The sequence below is a fragment of the Aulonocara sp. 'chitande type north' Nkhata Bay genome, linkage group LG9 (assembly GCF_057382095.1).
Source record: "Aulonocara sp. 'chitande type north' Nkhata Bay isolate Kocher_YH1m ecotype deep benthic linkage group LG9, A_spYH_male_GT1.1, whole genome shotgun sequence".
In the NCBI taxonomy this organism is placed as follows: domain Eukaryota; kingdom Metazoa; phylum Chordata; class Actinopteri; order Cichliformes; family Cichlidae; genus Aulonocara; species Aulonocara sp. 'chitande type north' Nkhata Bay.
Window position 1 is genome coordinate 31,826,102 of NC_141352.1, and position 20,385 is coordinate 31,846,486.

The following is a 20,385-nucleotide window of genomic DNA, read 5'->3' on the forward strand; positions in this document are numbered from 1 at the left end:
TTTCAGGAGAGGCAAGGATACATAGATGAGTGGGGGAAAACCCCTCAAGTAAATTGCGCCCAGCATGTAACATCTATATGCAAAGAATAATACTCTAACCCCACTTGCTGCAGTCTTTACATCCTTTTCTGTATACGCCCAGTTTTTTTTCCACCAACTGAATGAAATAAAGTGTATTCCCTGGAATTAAGTGTTATTGTGTGCGCATGCTTCTCAAATAGGCATCATAGTGAAATACAGCATGTATTTCACAGGCTGATCAGGGGTAAATAAGCAGCAGATACTGAAACATTTAAAAATGAAGGCAGGTAAGTCTCTTTCATCCATTCCATGGCAAATAAAAAACATTTTATGTTTCCATTCATGTACTCCAAATGAACGTAAATTAGTGTAAGATGGTACTTTATTGGTTTCAAGAGATGGAATTGCACCAGCCCAGAGTCTTAGTTGAATGAACATATCCTTGATTTAAAGCATTTCACATGTACAGTAGGTAGATCTTCTCCAAAATCATCTTACACAAACTGTTGAGACATTCAGTTCACTGTTGTTTAGAATCCGGTTTTTAATATTTAAATGAACTATAAAAAGCACATTAAAACATCTTAGTTACAAAAATGGGTCACCGAAAGGGATTCTCAATGCATTCACAGAGGGATCTGAACAGTGGATCTCTAACAGTTAATGTATTTCTCTCTTTTAAAAAATCCCCACCCAAATATATATAAACTTAATTGCTTAACCAAGGTATATACAGGGCATGGCAACCTTGCATCTTAAAGGTTATCAAGAAAGTTTGAGGTATCCAACCAAAATGAAAGCCTGTCAGAAAATGGAAAAAACAAAGAAACAAAACAAAAGAAAAATAGAATTAAATAAAAGAAGATGAATGCCATGATTGCTTCCTACTAGCACGGGATCACAACATTAGTGGGAGATGTTGTCATATACGTGCAGGTGTAATACTTCCAGTTGTTTCACCTACGGTCACAAGGGCAAAACAGCAAGTAACCTCAAGCTTTGGACTGTCAATATATACAAAGGGCATACAGTCTAATTTAGCAATAGAGAACTGTTTGAATGCTCACTTTTATTTTCTTCATGACATGTACACAGTAAGTGTTGGAACAAAAAGACAGAATTATAAATTGACTTGACTTAATGATGCCTTTAACTTACACGGTATGTCTTTAAACCAGCGTTGAAATGAAAGAGCCAAAAGTGAAATCTGATACACATGCAAGTTTTGAAAGTGGATTTAGAAATAAAAGTTTTGTACAAAATAATAATTACAGTATTTTATAATTAGCAAAATACACCTTCTTTTGTAGCACCTCTTTTAGACTTTGTGTGTGTTTTGAACAAGCACCATTGTTGTTTTCATACAGCACCTGGAGAGTCCAGAGAGGAGACGCGTGTCACCCCCCTCGGTTATGTCCGATTCACCCTCCTCTGCCACACGATTCGATTGTCCTTCACCTTTGCTCCGTGACGTGGTTAAGTCATGTGGTTCGAGCCCCACAAGGGCAACAAGTATTTTCCTGGGTTACACATACATACATGGAAAGACATGTTTGCTACACCATCTCTTATTCAAAACTTGCATGTGGCATGGAAAAGGGTGGGGGGCTAAAAATGGGGTTTGGTAGTACCCAGAATGTCTCAACTTGACTTTCTTTGTTGGCCCCATCAAGTCCTTTTTTTTATTTTTTATTTTTTTATTTGACTTTTTCATTTGTATTTAGCCAAGGAAGCAGACAGGCCCAACTTCAAACCCAAACTTCTGGTTCGGATCCCCAAAGTCAGTCAACATGACATCGATAATTGGAACCTGATCAATTTTGGGAGTATTAATCTCCATCACAGTCTTTCCGTAGCCCTTCCTCGTCTGCAACAAGAGAGAGAGGAACACATTAAAAACAAGCAGTCAGATGAGAAATGATCAGGAAAATAAACCGGGACCTTCAGCTGTGTGCTCAATCTGTAAGCTCATCATAAAGCCATTTCATTTATATCTTAGAGAAAAAAGCTACTGGAAAAACTCTGTTTGAAGGAAGATGTTACCAACTGATAACTTTAATTGCATGAGTAATAAAAGTTGTAATTAAAGTAATTAAAGGTGCCAGCAGCTCAATTTTTTATCCATTCTCTGATATTTTCTCATTTTTCATATTGTATGAAGGTTTGGAACCAGTTGAATGATTTAAATTGTGATTTAGATCATTCAACTGTGGATGTAAAAGCCCAACAAAGCCCAGCATTGGAACCATGTCAAACTGCATTGTCTCTTTTAAGTAAATGAAATACTTAAAATAGCTCTATTCAACAAATGTGAATTAGATAACAAACAGAGATTATAGCCATTCAGAACAGGACTGCTCTTTATCTTTAATTTAATACACCGCAATAAACATTCTTATTTAGGCGGTCAAGCTTACCTCGCATCCATCTGAGATGGCCTTGATGTAAGGGTTGTTGTCGTAGGACATCTCCTCATCATTGGCACCCAAGAAACGCAGTGCCTTGTTGTAGCTGTCGCTAGAGGCGTCGTACCACGCCACAGACTGGTGGCAGCTGTAGGTGAAGTTTTGCCTGGCTGAGGCTGTCAGTAGTCTGAGGAAGGTCATTTGTACCATGTTTATTGCGTTCCCATCTGCGTCGACATAGGAAAACTGGACAGAGATGGAAAGAGAGAGAATGAGCAGCAATTACCAAATGTTTGTGAAATAAATCTAAATAAATGTGATGACTGATACCTGATCTTATTTAACAAGAACAAAATGTTCTGTCTCTCCATGCAAGATCGTACAAACTATGTGAAAAACAGTGCAAAATAATTTCAGATCCCTAAATACTTTAAGTTGAAGGACTCATGTGGATAGTAATGCATGTGGATAGTAATGCATGTGTATGGATGCTCTGCATCCATACACATGCACAGTCTTGGAAAGCTTCAAGAGAAACAAGACCTTTAGACACGACACAGTTCTGACAGATACTTTGTGTAACTCATGTCTGAACATGTGCATTAAAAGCACTCACTATCCAAAGTCAGGAAATGCACCGGGCTTTCAATACCTCAAAGTCGTGTCATTTTCTGTCACAGCCAGCCTTTGTGCTGTTGTGGAATGAACCATGACACCAGTTTGATGGAGCGGGACAAACCTGTTTCTTTCATTGGTGAATACAGTAAATAGATGACGTTTAGAGAGAGATTTTCACTGTCCAGGGACAGAAGGAGGACAGCTGGAATGCTAACATCCTGAAGAATTCTCCTCGGCTTCACTCTGATATTTTAGTGATACTTTCTTCTGTATATGGCAAAGTCTGGTTACAGAAATGTTTCAACAGTAACCATTTATGTGTGGTGTTACTGTCTAAGCAAGTTTTTGAAGTTCAATGAAAAACTTCAGTGTATGCACCCATAAAAAGCAAATCCATACCTGCTTTAAATGTGATTGCTTTCACTCTCAAGGTCATCTTCTTGTAAAGCAGTGCAGTGCTTCCAGCACCTCTGTTACATTTACATTACTCACTAAGAGTCCATTTTTGACTCCTTGACTTCTTGCATTTGTGATATTATCTTGATCTCAGGTTTGGCAGAGATCAACTTCTGTGTCAAACTGACTGAAACTTATGTTTAGGGATGGGTATCGAAAACCGGTTCTTGTTGAGAACCGGTTCCCACTGTTTCAATTCCTTGGAATTGTTTGCCATTTTTGCAAACGATTCCCTTATCGATTCCAGTCGCCCCGAATGATGTCATCACGTTGCGGAGCATCATTTACCTGGCAGGAAACACGGCGCGTAAGCGGCTCAGACGCTCAAAAGTTTGGTTATACTTTACTAGAACGGATGACAACAGGGCAACTTGCAATACTTGCAAAGTAGAGATTTCATTTAAGGGAGGAAACACTACGAATATGCAAAAGCATTTGCTCAGAAAACACGTGATAACCTTAAATGAATGTCGTGTTTTTAATTCCGCTCCGGACTCGTGAATCTCAACCCAGCAGCAGCGGTAACGTTTGCACGTCCTCTCCCGTTAATGCGGTCAACTAACAGTGCATATTATGTTAGCGCGATCTGCCTTATTACAAAACCTGCCATTACTGTGCGTTTAGGTGATCATGATGAGAGAGACAGACAGAGTCTGGCTCAGATGCTGGCAGTTCTCACTGCAGTCTACCGGTAGCGTCTCCTTTCAGGCCAGGATAGACGAATGTCACCCAGCAGTGTCTAAGTTTGTGGTCAAAGGCTTGCACCCATTTGCCACAGCAGATGCCCCCGATTTTAGGTAAGTGAATGTGTTTAATTGTAGGCAGGGACATTACTGGATATTCTTGTGTAATTGCTACAGAAGAATATTTATTTTATTATTTTACATTTACAATTTTTTTTCCTGGGGACCCTGTGACACCCCATTGAAGAGCCGTAGGCTGTGGATCTCTTAAGATCTCACTGTTGGGTTTGTAAGGCCATGTTACTCCTAAATTTCTATCTTGTTCAAAGAGAAGATATAAAACGAAGTTCCAAGCTAATCGAACTTAGTGTTCTCCTTTCTTATAAAGAATCGATAAGAGAATCGATAAAGAATCGAATCGTTAAACAGAATCGAAAATGGAATCGGAATCGTGCAAATCTTATCAATACCCATCCCTACTTATGTTGCAGTTTGGGCCTCCAAGTCAGGAGAAAGTGCATTAGATCAGATCGATCTTTCTTTCTTTCTTTCTTTAAAAAAAAAAAATTTTTTTTACAATTACAACTGTGAATCTTGCCCAAAAGAAAAAACTGGTAACAGGTTTTTGCATTTTTTTTATTGAAGTTTTTGCTAAAACAACACAATGATGGGACACCGCCTGGAGTATTTGCCCCTGTTTTGACACACTGGAGTTGATCCAGCAATTGGGATAAATGAACACTTCCAAGTGAAAATGGGACTTTGACTGAGTGACTGAAACCTAGCAGGACTGCTCAAAGAGACAACTTTGAAAGAGTTTGCAGCCAAATTCAAACTGAGCTTCTTTTTTTATTTTAATAGGTGCTGAATCATATTGTTGAACCAACAGCTGACTAAATATGTTTCAGTCTATGTTAGATCTCTAAGAGATGGATGAGAGATGAAAACAAAAAGAAAACTTACTATTTTACCACGCTTAAATTCACTAAACCATGATCCTGGGACTTCTTTGGGCCACGAAGATATTCTGACCTTTGGAAAATAAAAAGACAAAGTTTATTAATATTTTAGATTACCACAGGCATAATATGTGAACATTTCTGCTGTATACAGCAATGCCTCAAGCATAGCATCAAAGTTTATCATCTGGGAAAGAAGATAAAACTTATATCTCCGAGAGAACATTTTCACAAACTTCTTGAGTTGTGTGTAGTGTTTGCCTGTCGGTGGTGTTTGAGGTGCTTGCACAAAATCAGATCTGAACAGGTTTCTACCTGCAGCAGATCAAACAAGTTCTTATAAACAATGGCAGCCTTGTGATGTGCCTTCTGTTGCGTCATTGTCTTAGCATAATGGCTTAATAGTAATTTAGAAAGGATGATTAACAATAGTCAGTTTGAAATAACTCGTAAAAACCTAAGTTACTTACTCCACTGGACTTCTTATCTGGATAAATGCAGGTTTCGCCTCCGGCAGTGAAGTTACAGTAGACTTTGAAGGAATCCCCTGAGCAGCCTTGATTCGGGTCAATCCAGTACTCACCTGAAGAGAACCAAGAACAGCCAAAATTTCTCTTCAACTTACATCGACAGAAAATTGCAGAAAGCTCAGTTTCAAACGTTAGTGTGCTTGATTTCTTTACCTTAAGTAAAAATTTGTTGCTCATTTTCATGGCTCACACACAGCTGGATTAAATGATGTTTTTATGCCTGAGCCAAGGTACATTTTATTCCTCAAAGGAAGTAAAGCAGCAGTAATAAACCTACTGCGCAGCAACAGCTATGGTTATAGACTTTAGAAGCAGATAATCCCACATTGTACCGAGAGGAGAGACGGCCTAAAATTCATGCATTAATTATAAGGCAAAGACAGGGCACAAAGGTTTAAAAAGGAGATATACAAAGAGCTATCAAACAAACACTAATGCTCTGAATTTAATTCTTTCAGAGCAGGTCTGCCAATCACTGTTATACCGGTTTTATTTTTTTCAATAGAGAATCCATTTGTCACAATAATGGCTGTTAGGATGAGCATTAGTATCTGAAAACATGAGGAGAATCTCTGGTGGCTGCTTCTCTCTGCTGATACAATGAAACATGACAACAACATGGGTGTGTTTTCCTTTCAGGCTGAAGTCTTGCTGGGCTTCAACTTACCATCGGCAAACTCTGGGTGGCAGAGCTGCAGATCTTTACATGTCCTGGCGGGGTTGTTTTGGGTGCCCATGGGGTATTTCATGCGTTCAATATCTTGCTTGAGGTTGTTGAGGGAGCCAAAAATGTCCTCCATACCCTCGCCATAATCCATGATGGTACCATCTGACTGGATATCACTGGAGCGCTTTGTCTTCTTTGGTGACTGAATTGGCAGAGGCTGGATAGCTTCACCTGGTGGGCCCTGTAAGGTGTTTTAGATTTCATACAATATAAAAATATACAACAGACTTTGTACAGGAAACAATGAAAACAGTAGTTTGAAAGACTCACAGGAGGACCAGGAGGACCAATTGTACCAGTGTCTCCTTTTGGACCAGCAGGACCCTTTAAAGTTTACAAACATGTTATTAAAGCTCCATTTAAAGTAAATGCTGATTGTCGCAGCAGCAATGCATTATTAGAAACATGGGTTTGTACTCACACTTGAACCCTTGGCTCCTTTGGGACCTTGAGGACCCTGTATGACAAAGAACACAGTACAGCAATTTAGCAAAGTCATTCTGTTATGACATTAATATATAAGTAGAATAAGTAACAAACATACGGGCAAACCAGGTGGGCCTGGGGGACCAAGAGGACCGCTGGCTCCAGCGATACCCTGTTATGAGATCAGATCGAAGTAGAAGGTACATATATTTGAGAAGAAAAACAAAACAACAACAAAAAACATTGCAGGGAACAGAATTACTGTCAAGCTTGAATAATTGGTGACATAAAAAAAAATACGATAAGAGAACCAGTGACATTCAAAGAAAACTATCAAAAGTGGCCAAACACTGCACTTGTGACAGGCCTGTTGCTTCTCAGGCCTTAAAGTAAACATACGAATCTGAATAAAAATGTTTACATTCTTTAGCTTTGATAAAAGGAGGCAGTGCAGTATCACATGGATAGATAACCAGCACACCACCTTAAATCACTAAACGAAGGCAGGCTGAAGACTACAGCAGAATGTGTTACAAATGTAACATATTCAGTGATCCTGCAGTGTGTGTATGTTTTTAATGGATGAAGGCTGTCATGTCCTCCTTTCAGTACTGCTTCTTATTTAAGTGGAAAAGACAGAATAAAAGCGGTCTGATTTTTAATGATGTGGCTCAGAATGAAAGCAGTTTTTCACATCACACAGTGTGATATTATAACAGCAGTGTCACACACACATAGGAACTGACCACGGTGTTAATGAGTTGTCAAAGAACATCTATACTAGTGTTGATGCTCATATACTTGAACTGCTCGTTTCCATGATGTTGATATTCTACATGCTAAAGCAGTGTCAACTAAAGAGTTTGGTTTAAACACCTCACAGCCATAATTATACAGTTTTCTCTACACATTTTAAGCAATTTGCATCAGTAATCCAATGAGACAAATGTTTTGGATACAGCAAGAGAAGAGATGTGCAGTGCATTGCAGAGCTCTAGTAAAAAGCTGTGGTCAAAAACAAGTGACTGTGGCAAGATCTGTGGCCACAGTAGAAGGGCAAATGGGCTAAAAATGGCAAGAGGTGCAGGGCAAGTGGCCTGTGGACCAGTGTGGGAATAGAGTCATCAATCACTTACACCGTCGCCCTTGCCACCAGGAGAACCTTGAGGCCCGGGCAAACCTCGGTCTCCCTTCTCTCCTTGCTCGCCAGGGGGTCCAATCAGACCAATCAAACCTGGGTGACCCTGCAGGATGAAAACAAATGTCACTTGTGAACTCTACCATAAAAAAATGTTCATATCTCCTGACAAAGGTGAAGTTATTTCTTTATCCGCAAAAATGAAATGCACGTGGGAGGCTGCAAAGGGTGAAGTTTCATTACAGTACAAATCCTCAGGGATTAAAACTGGAATGCTTTTCTTACAGCACACACCGAAGAACTTCTCTGAAAATCAAACATGAGCCAGGCCAATTCACAAGTACGTGATTACTGAGAAACTGGTGAGTTCTAACCGGGCCCGCTAAATTGACAACATGCAACACGGTGCCTAAATTGTGCACTTTTAAACTGCTCACTCCCAAGCCGACCCTGTCAGTGGGTGGGAGGCAATTTAGCTTAGCAATGTGTGCTGTCTGAATATCCTCTGCAGTTATATTTCATCAGCAAATTTGACAGTGTTTAGTTTAGACAGATTTACAGTGATACATCACATTCAACTGCATATTCAATCACTTTAAGGCATTTTTCCTTACAGAAAGTATGACAGAACTCATTTTGGTTCATTTTAATTTAAGGGTATAGTTGTCTTCTTAATTAAATCTGTTGCTTTTGATAATTTCCAAAAGGCATGGAAGCTGGGTAGAAGTTGTAGTCTTGACTCACTTCTGCCCCAGAGTTCCTCTCTCTAATTATAGGGTTATCTCCTATATCAAAAATGAGAAATGAAACCAGTCTGCAATCAGACGAAGAAGAAAGTGCTACGCTCACCTTTTCACCTTTAGAACCCGGGTCACCTTTCAGGCCAGGAAGACCGGGAGGACCCTGAAGAACAATAACTGAAGTTAAAAATCAATTTTCACAGAGACGAACAAAAAAAAAAAAAAAAAAGAGAAAAGAACTCATGACAGTACAAGCAAAACTGTAAAGTTACAAGACTTGATTTTTTTTAAATGAGGCAATAAAGAGAAAGAAAGAGAAGACAGTAAGAGAGAACTTGGAGTGTCAAAATGAGAGGGAACAAAATAAGTGACTCAAAAATCACACGTTTCACAGAGAGGGAAGCAAAGAAACAACACAAAAGATGAAAACACTTTCAATTGAGACATTATTTAAGGGGATAGGCTATGGTTTTGTTAAACAACCAAATCTGGAACAAGTCTAATGTGAGTTAACCTCTGCAAGTCTGGAAGCAAGACTGTTTCAAAAACATCCCCTTCCAACAGCACCAGATCTAGTTAGACAGATAAATGCCAAGGGTAGAAGGCAGGAGAGTGTAGGGGACGCTATGCATACTAACCATAGGACCTGGTGGGCCATCTTGTCCTGGGGAGCCGGGCATTCCTTGTTCACCCTGTGAAAAACCATTCAATTGTAGTGAGCATTATAGGCTGCTGTATTTTCTCTGGTCTGCCATTGATTTTCTGTGCCCAGCATGATGATTAATAGCCCAAACAGGGAAGAAAAGTGTGCTGGAATAAACAAGCGAAACTAAAGTATAAGTCAAATGGGAGTATTGATTATTCCATGAAGTCTATCATCATGCCTTAGCCGTAGTTTTTTTTTTTTAGAAAAAACGTGTGTGCACTTTGAGTGTGAGTCTTAGTTTAAGCATGCGTATCTCTCTGGAGTATATCGTATGAACAGGAAGGCATCATTGCTGAAGCTTCAACTTACAACAGGGCCAGGGATTCCACGCAGACCCTCTGGACCAGGTTTTCCTGGAGGTCCCTGGGGGCCAACTGGTCCTGTTTTACCTGCTGGACCCTCCACACCTGACTCACCCTGTATTTGGACATACAAATGATCTAATGGTATAACTTAAGCAAAGTTTTGTACAGTTGAGCAAATGCAGGTTTTAAAGTAGCTAGTCCAAAGTGTTCAGTCATTGAAGAAATTTAGGAAATGTGTCCTGGAGCCTACAAGCAGTAAAACAAACAAATAAATCAACATGCACACGGTTTTTAGGAAAGCATAGCCTGCAAGCACTCACCACAGATTCAAAACCAGTGGTATATAGCTGGTTATTCATAAAAGTCTTAATGTGTAATAGCAGTGTGTAATATAATGGGATAGATTAAAAACTGTGTGTGGCGTTTGAGATCTGCAACACACACACACAACCTTGTTAGTTTATTAAGTATTTTTCTGAAGCGACTCAGCACTACAGACTAATTTCAACTGCAGGCTGCTTTGAGTTTTAAATTATGCCGAGAAAGTATCTCGTCTTTAGACTGGGTAAATGGGGGCCAGTAAAAAATTCATATATAAATAAATGAATAAAATTAAAAAGATCCTGAGTTTTCAAAGTTATGTTGCTGCTGCTTTACACAGGGTTGAAAATTGGCCCAATAGATGGAAGTTACTCTGGCCATGTTTTAATAAAAAGCTCATGAGAACATAAAGTCCTCATGTTCTACAGCTGAATACTGACAAGCTGTATTCTGAAACACAGCATTATGCAAACAGAGCACATGGAAATAAACCATGTCTGAGCTGCAAGGCACTTACAGATTAAAGGCTTATTGCAAAGCTGTCAGAACAACTTTACTGAATTTATTATGACCACTGTGTATGACATTTGCAATGTTTTCGATCAGGAATCAGATAGTTAAGGCCAAATCTCTGTTTTAAGAACACCGTAGAGTGTCATTCATTAACAGTGATTATCAAACATGTATGCAAAGTGTGCAACACTACTGGCATTAAAAAATATTATTTTCTTCAGGTTAACATCCACATCCTCCCTGTTATCCATAAACAGAGAGGCATCTTGTTGCAAGCAGCATCTGGTGTTAAATGATTTTGCCTATGCACAAAGCAGCAGAGTATGTGTGTACATTTAGACAATGATGAAACAAAGAAATTGGCTTACAACAAGTGCAAACTCAAGAGGAATTTCAGCGAGCACAAAAAAGAGAAACGCACGATAACTGAAGAATACCTGAGGGCTATACGTAAATAGCCTTGACTTCCTTTGTAGGCCTCGAAATTAAGCCACAGAACAATAGGAGAAACAAGTGAATCTTGGTTTTACTCAAATAGACTGTGTTCATAAATTTCCATCTAATCTGCGATGGAAATTAAATGACTTCAGCGCTTTTTTTGCGATTTTAATTCCACAATGTGGGCGCAGTGAGGGAGGAGGAAGTCCGAGGGACTTGCTGAGACGGCTCTACTTTGCAAAGGAAGAATTGATTTTCCTACCTTAGCGCCCTTCTCTCCTTGCCTGCCCTCTGCACCAGCAGCCCCCGGAGGTCCCTGAGGAGGATGATAGTACACTGCTTCAGCATTCCGACATAACATCAGCACAAGCCAACTGTACAAGAAGACTGCACAAACGCGTACAGGAAATGAACACCAGAGTTATTCACAGAAGTTGTTACTCTGTCTGTTGGCTCATTTTTTCAAGTTACATGCAACTCTGCATCATGCATATTTTGGTCTCAAAAGGGGAATCGCTGGAAATTTTTGTCAGTTGTCTTTCTAATTAAATTCTTGGTGGATATTTTCTTCAAACAGGGTGGATCTTTCTCTATCATCCATTGTGAAGTACAACAGGTCTATTATGCAAAGATCTATCTGAATGACTCTTCTATGTCTGCCTTCAATAATTTGCAATCAGCCATGTTAAAAACAGAAAAAATCACATTTAAGAAACACAGGCGTCTTCGGTCAGAGCCAACTGTTGTTGGATCCTCTTATCTTTCTGGTCAGGCTCTTCGAGGCCCACAATGATTTCTTTCAACTCCACCCTCTTCAAATCCACTCTCCATCCAAATTCCACTCTGATCTGGCCGACTGCAGCCTGAGTGCTATTGACTGAGAGCCTATAATGTGAGCTTGCCTCCTGTCTTGGCGCTTTCATCTTCTCCTGATGTGCACCTCTTACTGGTGATGAAGAGGCAGGCTCTTGATCAGCACAAAGAACCATTTCAGTTGTGGCACAATATACAGCAGCTAGAGTCAATAAGTAGGTTTATGTCAAGGTTTCTAAAGCACCTTGACATATGCCATGTGTTTAGGACAGAGATTATTAGTGTTCCAGTTAAAAAAAAAGAAAAAAGAAAGAAAAGCTGTGGCCTGTACCCAAATAAAAAGAATTAAAACCAGACGGGGTTAATACGTTTTCCCACCTCTCTTTTTTCAGGGAGCATAGGTGAATAAATTTCCAGCATTAACGCATTATAAGAATAAATCAAGCTAAATTTGTGGACAGGCTCAACCGACTAATTAAGAATCACAGGCTGAAGCAGACAACGATTTAAGGACGGTTACAGATTTTTAAAAGGCCAAATGCAGAGAAATTACAAAAAAGTGTTAGGAGGAGTTATGTATGAGCGACCGGGCATGGACTACCAAGGATCTGCGTGGAGGGAAAAATGGCCCTTATCCTAACTATAATCCCTAGGACATTAAGGTGCAGCATATGCTGATACCATGCTAAAGACTCAGAATATAAATTTGACTGGAGACATTAGAAAAGCAATCAACCCTGGTTTATAAATGCACAACATGTTTTTTTATCCCATTGGACCGAAGCCCAGTGCTTTTCTTTGAAATGCAGTGAGGCACTCACGATTGTAACTTTTCATTCAAATTTGGGAGAATAGCTGCTCATTTTCATGTGGACTTTGAATTTCATGTGGGATTGAAAATATGTTAATGTTCAATCCTTGACCTGCACATTCTGTTCAGCAATTTATTTTCTTTGATATTTTTCACCGAAATCTCAGCCTCATGAAGTATATGAAGGACATCTGCTTTACTCACGTTGTCTTTTAGTGTGGCTATATGCTTTTTTTTTGTTTTTTACATTTTAAATCAGGCCTGCAACCTTGAGAAGATTCTCCCAACGTTGAAATTCTCTATTATGGCAGCCAAAACCGCAGTGGTGACAAATCTCAGCTGTCACACATACTTTGACTGGTTGCTGTGCACTGTCCTGGCCTTGACATCACTCAGCTCTTCTCTTTTAATAACATCCTAGCAATTTTTCCATGTCCATGTTTTTGTTTTGCTCTGCCTGTCAGTCTAGCACCCATGGATCAATAGTGTGTCAGACTCGCTATATCTCTCTCTCGCTTTTGCTCTTTCTGCCATATGGACCTAAATGAGTTTGGAACCCACAGATTCTCGCTTTTTTTCTCCTCTTACCAGCAATTTTTTCGGTAAGCCTTTCCAATTTCTTGCTATGAAAAAAAAAATTGATTCATGATTTTCACATCCTGACGTTCATCTCTCAGTAGGCTTTAAGGTGGCTTCTCTTCGCAGACAGCGTAACGCCTCGACCCCTTAAATCTCCCACTTTGTTGTCCCCATTCTACTTTTAATGAAAATGAGTCTCTCCGGGCTTTATTGCCAAAATTGAGCTGTCGAGGAGGAGTTGTCGCAAAGCGAGGAAGAACACTCGCCCGCTGGCTAAAGAGGCTTTGTACAGTGCCAACAGAAATCCCACCTCCTTTATCTATTTTAAAAACGACCTAATACACATCTCAAATGAGCATAATAAGTTAAGATGTTGTAGCTGATAAAAGCGTTAGTCAGCAATGACAACTGTAACAATGGGACCATCCGATTGGTCGATTGTGGATTGTAGCTGGAACCATACCAGTGATGCAAACAGTTTGAAATGAGTTTTAACTGCCTCAGGCTTACTCTCTTGCCAGGTGGTCCAGGTGGGCCGGCTTCTCCTGATGGACCTGGAGGTCCCTAAAAGAAGCAAGCCAAAAAACAAAAGAAAACAGAGAAACACTATTAACAGTTTGCATAAACAAGTAAATCTGTACTGATTATGATTTTTATGAAAGCACAGCATTCGTCTTCTGTCTGCCAGAAGGATAATAACACAGAGGCCGAATACACATTTTGGGAATGCTAAACCCCTCCATAGTCTGTAAGAGTTACACCCAGACCCAAAGTTGGATGGTGCACAGCACTGCTTGAAATAATACACACTGTGTTCCCTGAGATACTTTCATCCAATTATCTCTGAGTTAATTGCAGACAATCAGAGTGTTTTTTTTAAACATTCAAACTGGTAAATATTCACAGTGTTAATCAGCTCATTTTTGGGATGACTGCACAGTGACATATAAATACAAAAGTCATTGTGTGTAGATCTGATTTCAAAGAAGGGGAAGCCATCATATGAAGTTCACATTATGTATTAATATACCTTCTAAATCAACATATTTCACTGCAGCATTCAAAGATGCAAACCGGCTTCATAAACAAACAAACAAAAAAAACAGAATATGTAACATCGGTCGAGTTTTTCTCTGGCAATGATAAAGGCTTATTTACATCCATAAATATTCAGAGTTGTCATTCGTTGCACTTTACACAGGGCCAGCACATTAATACGTGGATTTTATTTCTAATTATACTTAATGAATCTACAAAGCAGATAAGTCCATTTACCCTACACCCATACCTATGAGGTAACTAGCATGAATTAAAATGCCGCAGTGTAAATTATTTACTCACTAAATATAATTAGAGCATTTAGTGGCAAACTTGTGGTGGAGTACTAAAGTCTAATATAAAACTAAAAAATTAATAAAAGCACTTTGACAGAGAAACTGACTATTAAGCTGATGTCCTCATATGATGTGCTTGCACCAAGTGTACCAAATGTTATACGTGATATAAGGTCATGCAGTCATTTCTTCATTCCAAATTATAAAAAAGTGTCAACTTACCGGTTGGCCAGCCTCTCCATCCTCTCCTTTCTCTCCTGGTTCGCCATCAGTGCCCTGCAAAAAAGACATTAGCGATTAGTCTGACACTGGAATATCCATTAGGACCATACTCTTTAATTCTTGCATTAAACATGATCCACCTGGAACAGAGTTATACGTACTCTGTACTCTATATAGGGCTAACATAAGGGTTTCATACTTACAGCTACACCTGGCTCTCCAGGAGGGCCAGGGTCTCCAGGGAATCCAACAGGACCCTTTGGAAGAAAGAAATAAGATGATGAGATGCATCCGTGTTTAAAAAAAGACATAATTTTCCTGGCTTCAAGCATTAAGGACATGGTTAGTAATTTCGACAGTGATTTAGACTTGGTGTACTTGGTTACAGCCTCTGAAGGAAATATGATGGACTTAATGATAATGTTGCAAATCTTTGAGAAAAGGCTTCACTGCATCCCATTTCTATGCAGGTATAAAATATAATCTCCATCAATAAAAAGGCTTTTTAGCTCATGAATATGTTCTAGGCTAAAATTGCCTGCCTTATGGCTGCAAGAGATATTTCCTTTGGAGCAGTAAATTTAAGCTTGTCTGAGTCAATCCTAAAAAACTCTTATAGAGATATTGAGAGTATGTGCCAGACGTACAGGGTTGCCCTTGGGGCCATCATCTCCAGGGGGTCCTTTGGCACCAGCAGGTCCAGCAGCTCCAGGTGGGCCAGCTTCTCCTTTCTCTCCCCTCTCACCTTTAGGTCCCTGTAGTGATGGGGGGCAAGGGAGGGCATTCATTACATCAATTCCACAAGAGGGAGCATTTTTTTCTTCCAAGGCTGACACTGAACAGGATGGGGTGATAAAAACAGACAAGCAGTCAGAGGCTGCTGAGAGACACTGGATCCAAAGATCATCCCAGTGTTGGTAACAGAGCACAGCAACCCTGGATGGTCAAAAACACTGATGTGAAATGAGGTGCAACATATATATTTTTAAAAGCCTTATTTAAATTATATAGATAAATAAAATATATTTTAAAACCTCCCTGATGAAAAAATATGCTGGTTATGATTTTCAAGTTTTCAAACCGTGTCTATTATTTGCAAGTCCAGCTGTTAAGTGTTGTAAAGGATTAAAGCTGATTTGGTGAGAAATCAGGAGAAGATTTGGATACATGCGAAAAAATCTTTTATTCTGAAAATTCTGACTTTAAAGTAATTTGATTGTAACTTTAATGGAATCTGGTCAGTATATAGTCAGTTTATACAAAGATCCTTACTGATCAATAATTTGAGTAAATAAATCTTTACTTTTACACATTTCAGGCTATTTTTACTTTTTGCTTCATGTTTATGTGGGTGAAAAATCAAGTCTTTGAGCGTACGAGTTGGTAATTAATGTCCTTGGTTTCTGCAACATTTCTTAAAGTAAGATGATTCACAGTTCAGTTAAGATGTGGAAACAAGCAAAGAAACAGAAAACTAGAAACTCATGTAGTCCACTACTGTTTCATTTCTTAATATTTGTATTATTAATTAATTTATTGTGTCTGAATCTGATGTACAGCATGTAAAGGTTCATGCGTGTAAGCAAATAGGATGACAGCTAGATTTAGATTTATTTTATACTAACTAAACTATACGGTACCAACACTATTGCTTATGATAGGAATGTAAACTTCACCCTAACTCTGAAACTGTCACACCAGCAATTCAAAGAGGAACTAATAGAGGGCATACAGACACCTATAATCACACTTTTTTTACAACTTTTCAATCTGCTGTTGTACCTCAATAATGATAAGTTAAGAGCTAAAAAGCAAACACTGATGGGTGTTTTTCTTCGACAACAGCAAGGTCAAGTGTATGACTGCAGTACGTTAATGAGTTTAAAGCTTTTAGAAGTAACTCCAAACAAGTATGGCACTGAAGAGCACTTCCGATTTCTTGTGCAACAGCCCCAATGTAACTATCAAGGAGGACAAATCACAACTTAAGCTGCATTAACACGGATGTCTGATGTTTTAAAGGCAACTTGCTTCAGGGTTGCTGCAATCATTGTTCATAAGGTCAGAAGCAGTGTGCAGATCCTCCTGCTAATTAGGCTGCATCTTAAGAGGAATAGACTCAGCTTGGCGGGTTATGTGGATCCAGGGTGCAAAGCAGAAGAGTCATGCTGAGATGACTCTTCTTCTGTTAAATGTGAGGAACAATTACTATCATGGTGATGAATACACAGTGTCACTTACAAAAAACAAACAAAAACACCTCCTCATTAGGTTGGAGTTAGTGGTAAATATACCAAAAGTTAGTGAGTCTTGTTTTTTTTCCTTGTCACCATTCAATTGCAATGGTGTGCACAAAGTGAGTTTATCCATTTTAAAGACGGGCCCTTCAATCATGCTACAGTGCTAGAATCTACAGTAAAATACTGAATGTATGTCGATAAGCATGGTCCAGTGTGTAAACATCTAACATGTAACACAGTGACACAAATATACATTAGCAACACATATTTAGCTTGACAGAAAACAAAAACAAGAGCTTACTTACCTTAGTTCCAGACTCTCCAGGTGGTCCTGGGTTTCCAGCCTCACCTTGCTCACCCTGTGGTTAGACAAATGTCAATGTCAAAACAAATAAATCTTCAATATCACACTTTTTTTTTTTTCCAAATTCAGATATGATATCTGAAATTGAGCCATAACTACGTAAGTCATACATGAGAATAAGTATTATTGTCAGAATAAATAATGATATTACTAACAGTTAACTCTATTAAGTCTATAACTGTAGCTGACTAATAATGTGCTACTATATTCAAAGTATTTGTAGTCCTAGTCCTGGAAGTGCTATAATTTTTTTCTTTTTTTTAAAAACGACATTGTGTCCAAGCTCTAAGTCATAAAAAACATACTGAAATGAACACACGGTGTTAAAAAACAAGAAGGTGACTGGGTTGTCTGAAGTTGGCTGGAAGGTGTAACAGACTCTAATTCAGTCTCAGTGCCTAACATCCTTCAGTGCAGGCACAAAACACTGGGGTGCCAAGTTTTGATTCTTACCTTCTCACCTACAGATCCCATGGGGCCCACACCACCTGGAGGACCTTGTGGACCCTGCAGCAGGACATAAGAAAGAGATAAATCATCATCAATCACTACAGGGAAGGACAAGTAATGATATAAAGGCCTCACAATGTAAGTTGATAGAAGTAAAAAAAAAAGTCACAGTCTAGTATGCATATGAGTATAGTTGTACTTAGTACAGTTGTTAACAACTATTTGTACGTACATCAGCTCCACTAGGACCCTGAGGACCTCTGGGACCAGGTGGACCAGGGGGGCCCTGCAGGAAAGAGTCAGAGAGTGTTACAGTGTATTTAACAAACTTTTATAAGTACTAACAAATATCGAGTGGTTTCTCTCTTACCATAGGTCCAACATCGCCGTTCTCACCCTTTTCCCCAGGAGGTCCTGGAAGCCCCTGTGGGCAAATAAAATGAATAAATGATCATGTTATTAGAAAAGAAAACAATCATTTTACTAGAGTTGTTAACTGTAGTCACAACGGCTGATACTACTGATGCAGTGATGCTGTAAAATATTAAATGTATCTGTGAGCCAAATGTGCACAAATGAATTACTTGAATTCATGTTTCACCTGCTGTCCGTGTTCAATTAAACATCCAGTGAGTATGATCAGTAAGGTCAAGGAAAACTGCTGCCCTGAAAGGTTGAATTTGTTAGACTCTATGTTACGTACTTGTTGCCTGAGCAAAACGGGGGGGGGGGGGGGGGTTAAGCTCCCTTATGAATTCTTCGGTGAAGGTGTCATGTTCTTATTCTACAATTCTTCCTGCAGCTCTGCAGACATGTAAGAGAGCACTAATCTATTATTTCTTTCTCCCTTTTGCAGTCAGTAACTTGTACATCCTTATTCCAAGGTGCAGGCATAAATCCTGCTCACTAATTCTTGTAAAATAAGCTGCGTGGTCCAGACCTCACATGTGTTTTTGATCTGTGACATTTCTACCAGTAATTGCCACGATATCACTGCTGAAGGTTGCTTTGCTTCTGTGTGATTTAGGAGTTGATCGTGAGTGAGTGGTGGAGGTTTGCTGGGGGAGATCAAAGAATTTATTTCTCCCCACATTACACTGAGGACACACAATGAAAACAAAGACCCTGTGCTGACTGTTTTGAGCTTGTGCATGCATGCGTCTCAGCATGTGTGTGCTTGCTGGGTGCTGAAAAAACGGTGTGTGGATGCATGCTAATGTCTCCTGTGCTGAGTAATATAATCTGTGTAAAGGTCCCGTCTAGTCTAAGATCATTAGCAGTGCTACTCATTATGTAGAATAGTAAATGTGCTCAATGAGGCCAGGCTATTGGAGTGGGTTAGTCCATGCAATTAATGGAATCGTGATGGGAAGTGAATTACTCCCAATTAAAAGTCCATTGAATAAAATCCTGCAGAGACAGGATAGCACCTCGGATTGATAAATAGCAGTCTATGTAATTTGATCAAGACAATGACCCCAATCTCTGCAGTAAATGCCCAACACGTCTAGCTTAAGAAGTTGATTACTAATAAACAGATAATTACAAAGAAATGAGGTCTATCTATGGGAAAGGTCCTACCTCGTTAGAATATTATCATAGTTCAGGAAAACATCATTAAAGTTTATGTGTATCTTTTTGTGTCAAAGTGTTGGGTTTTTAAAATGCACCCAATAACTTTAGTCTGGCCTCAAGTATTTCCTTGGATGAATAACCCTCACCAATGAATACATAGAAAAGAAAAGTACGCCACTGATAATAATCTATTTTGCAATACACGCACTGGCAGGCCTCGTTGGTTTTTGTGAATTCTTTGCGGGGGCTGAGACTGGCACTGCACAGAGAAGCCAGGCCGTGATGAAAAAAGGATTTTGCCGTTGAATGGAGGTGAGAGGTGCAATCGTTGCAGGTCAAAGCAAGTTTACTGGACGTGACATTCCAGATCCAATTAAAGTGCTTAAGCAATAGTGTAAATATGAATTTGTTTGTGTCTACCATTTTTCCACCGTAGCTTGTAACCTGAAGGTCACAGTGTAGTTAAAAAAGGTAAATGAGTGTTTCTGACTATAACGTGTGACATCATTAGACACACTATTGCAGGCAGACAGAATGGAAAAAAATAACGTGAATATTATCCTGTGTGACAGCTATATATTACAATTTGTATTCATAGTTATGGCACAAACCTGCAGACCAATAGGACCAGGAGGTCCAGGGAAACCTCTGGAGCCCTCATCTCCCTTCTGTCCGAACATGCCCTGTTGTCCTCTGGGACCAGGCTCTCCATCACCTCCCTTATTAACAACAAACAAAAGCAAAGATTTGAACAGCACTGCTGTGACCTCCTGCTCAGGTTTAACTTCTCATTCTTTGTCAGTACTTACAGCAGGACCAGGAGCGCCTACAGGACCTTGGAGACCGGCTGGACCAGGAGGACCCTGAAACATACAGTGAAAATAATGCCACCAAAATGCACATCCCCACAGAGTCAAAGACAAATCCAAGCACCCACGAATCACTTCCTGAGTAGAAGTCTAACGGGCTATTTTTTATTTTGAAGAAGGATGGATATAAATGTTCTGTATC

At 39.4% G+C, this 20,385-nt stretch overlaps 1 protein-coding gene across 5 annotated transcripts in view; it reads right to left on the bottom strand.

Moving 5' to 3' along the window:
- Nucleotides 1-545: 545 nt before the first annotated feature.
- Nucleotides 546-20,385, bottom strand: part of col11a1a (collagen, type XI, alpha 1a) — a 68,668-nt gene continuing 48,828 nt past the window's right edge. For all 5 annotated transcript variants that reach the window (XM_086306978.1, XM_086306977.1, XM_086306975.1 and 2 more), the window contains 23 exons: nt 20,184-20,237; nt 19,986-20,093; nt 18,170-18,223; nt 18,032-18,085; nt 17,803-17,856; nt 17,291-17,344; nt 15,393-15,500; nt 14,949-15,002; nt 14,746-14,799; nt 13,700-13,753; nt 11,249-11,302; nt 9,719-9,826; nt 9,342-9,395; nt 8,813-8,866; nt 7,962-8,069; nt 6,944-6,997; nt 6,821-6,856; nt 6,670-6,723; nt 6,340-6,580; nt 5,613-5,725; nt 5,147-5,215; nt 2,439-2,672; nt 546-1,888 (listed from right to left, as the gene is read on the bottom strand). In XM_086306978.1, the coding sequence (XP_086163104.1) occupies nt 1,742-1,888; nt 2,439-2,672; nt 5,147-5,215; nt 5,613-5,725; nt 6,340-6,580; nt 6,670-6,723; nt 6,821-6,856; nt 6,944-6,997; nt 7,962-8,069; nt 8,813-8,866; nt 9,342-9,395; nt 9,719-9,826; nt 11,249-11,302; nt 13,700-13,753; nt 14,746-14,799; nt 14,949-15,002; nt 15,393-15,500; nt 17,291-17,344; nt 17,803-17,856; nt 18,032-18,085; nt 18,170-18,223; nt 19,986-20,093; nt 20,184-20,237 (1,974 nt within the window). In that variant the 3' untranslated portion in view covers nt 546-1,741. The remainder of the gene's footprint in view (nt 1,889-2,438; nt 2,673-5,146; nt 5,216-5,612; nt 5,726-6,339; nt 6,581-6,669; nt 6,724-6,820; nt 6,857-6,943; nt 6,998-7,961; nt 8,070-8,812; nt 8,867-9,341; nt 9,396-9,718; nt 9,827-11,248; nt 11,303-13,699; nt 13,754-14,745; nt 14,800-14,948; nt 15,003-15,392; nt 15,501-17,290; nt 17,345-17,802; nt 17,857-18,031; nt 18,086-18,169; nt 18,224-19,985; nt 20,094-20,183; nt 20,238-20,385) is intronic.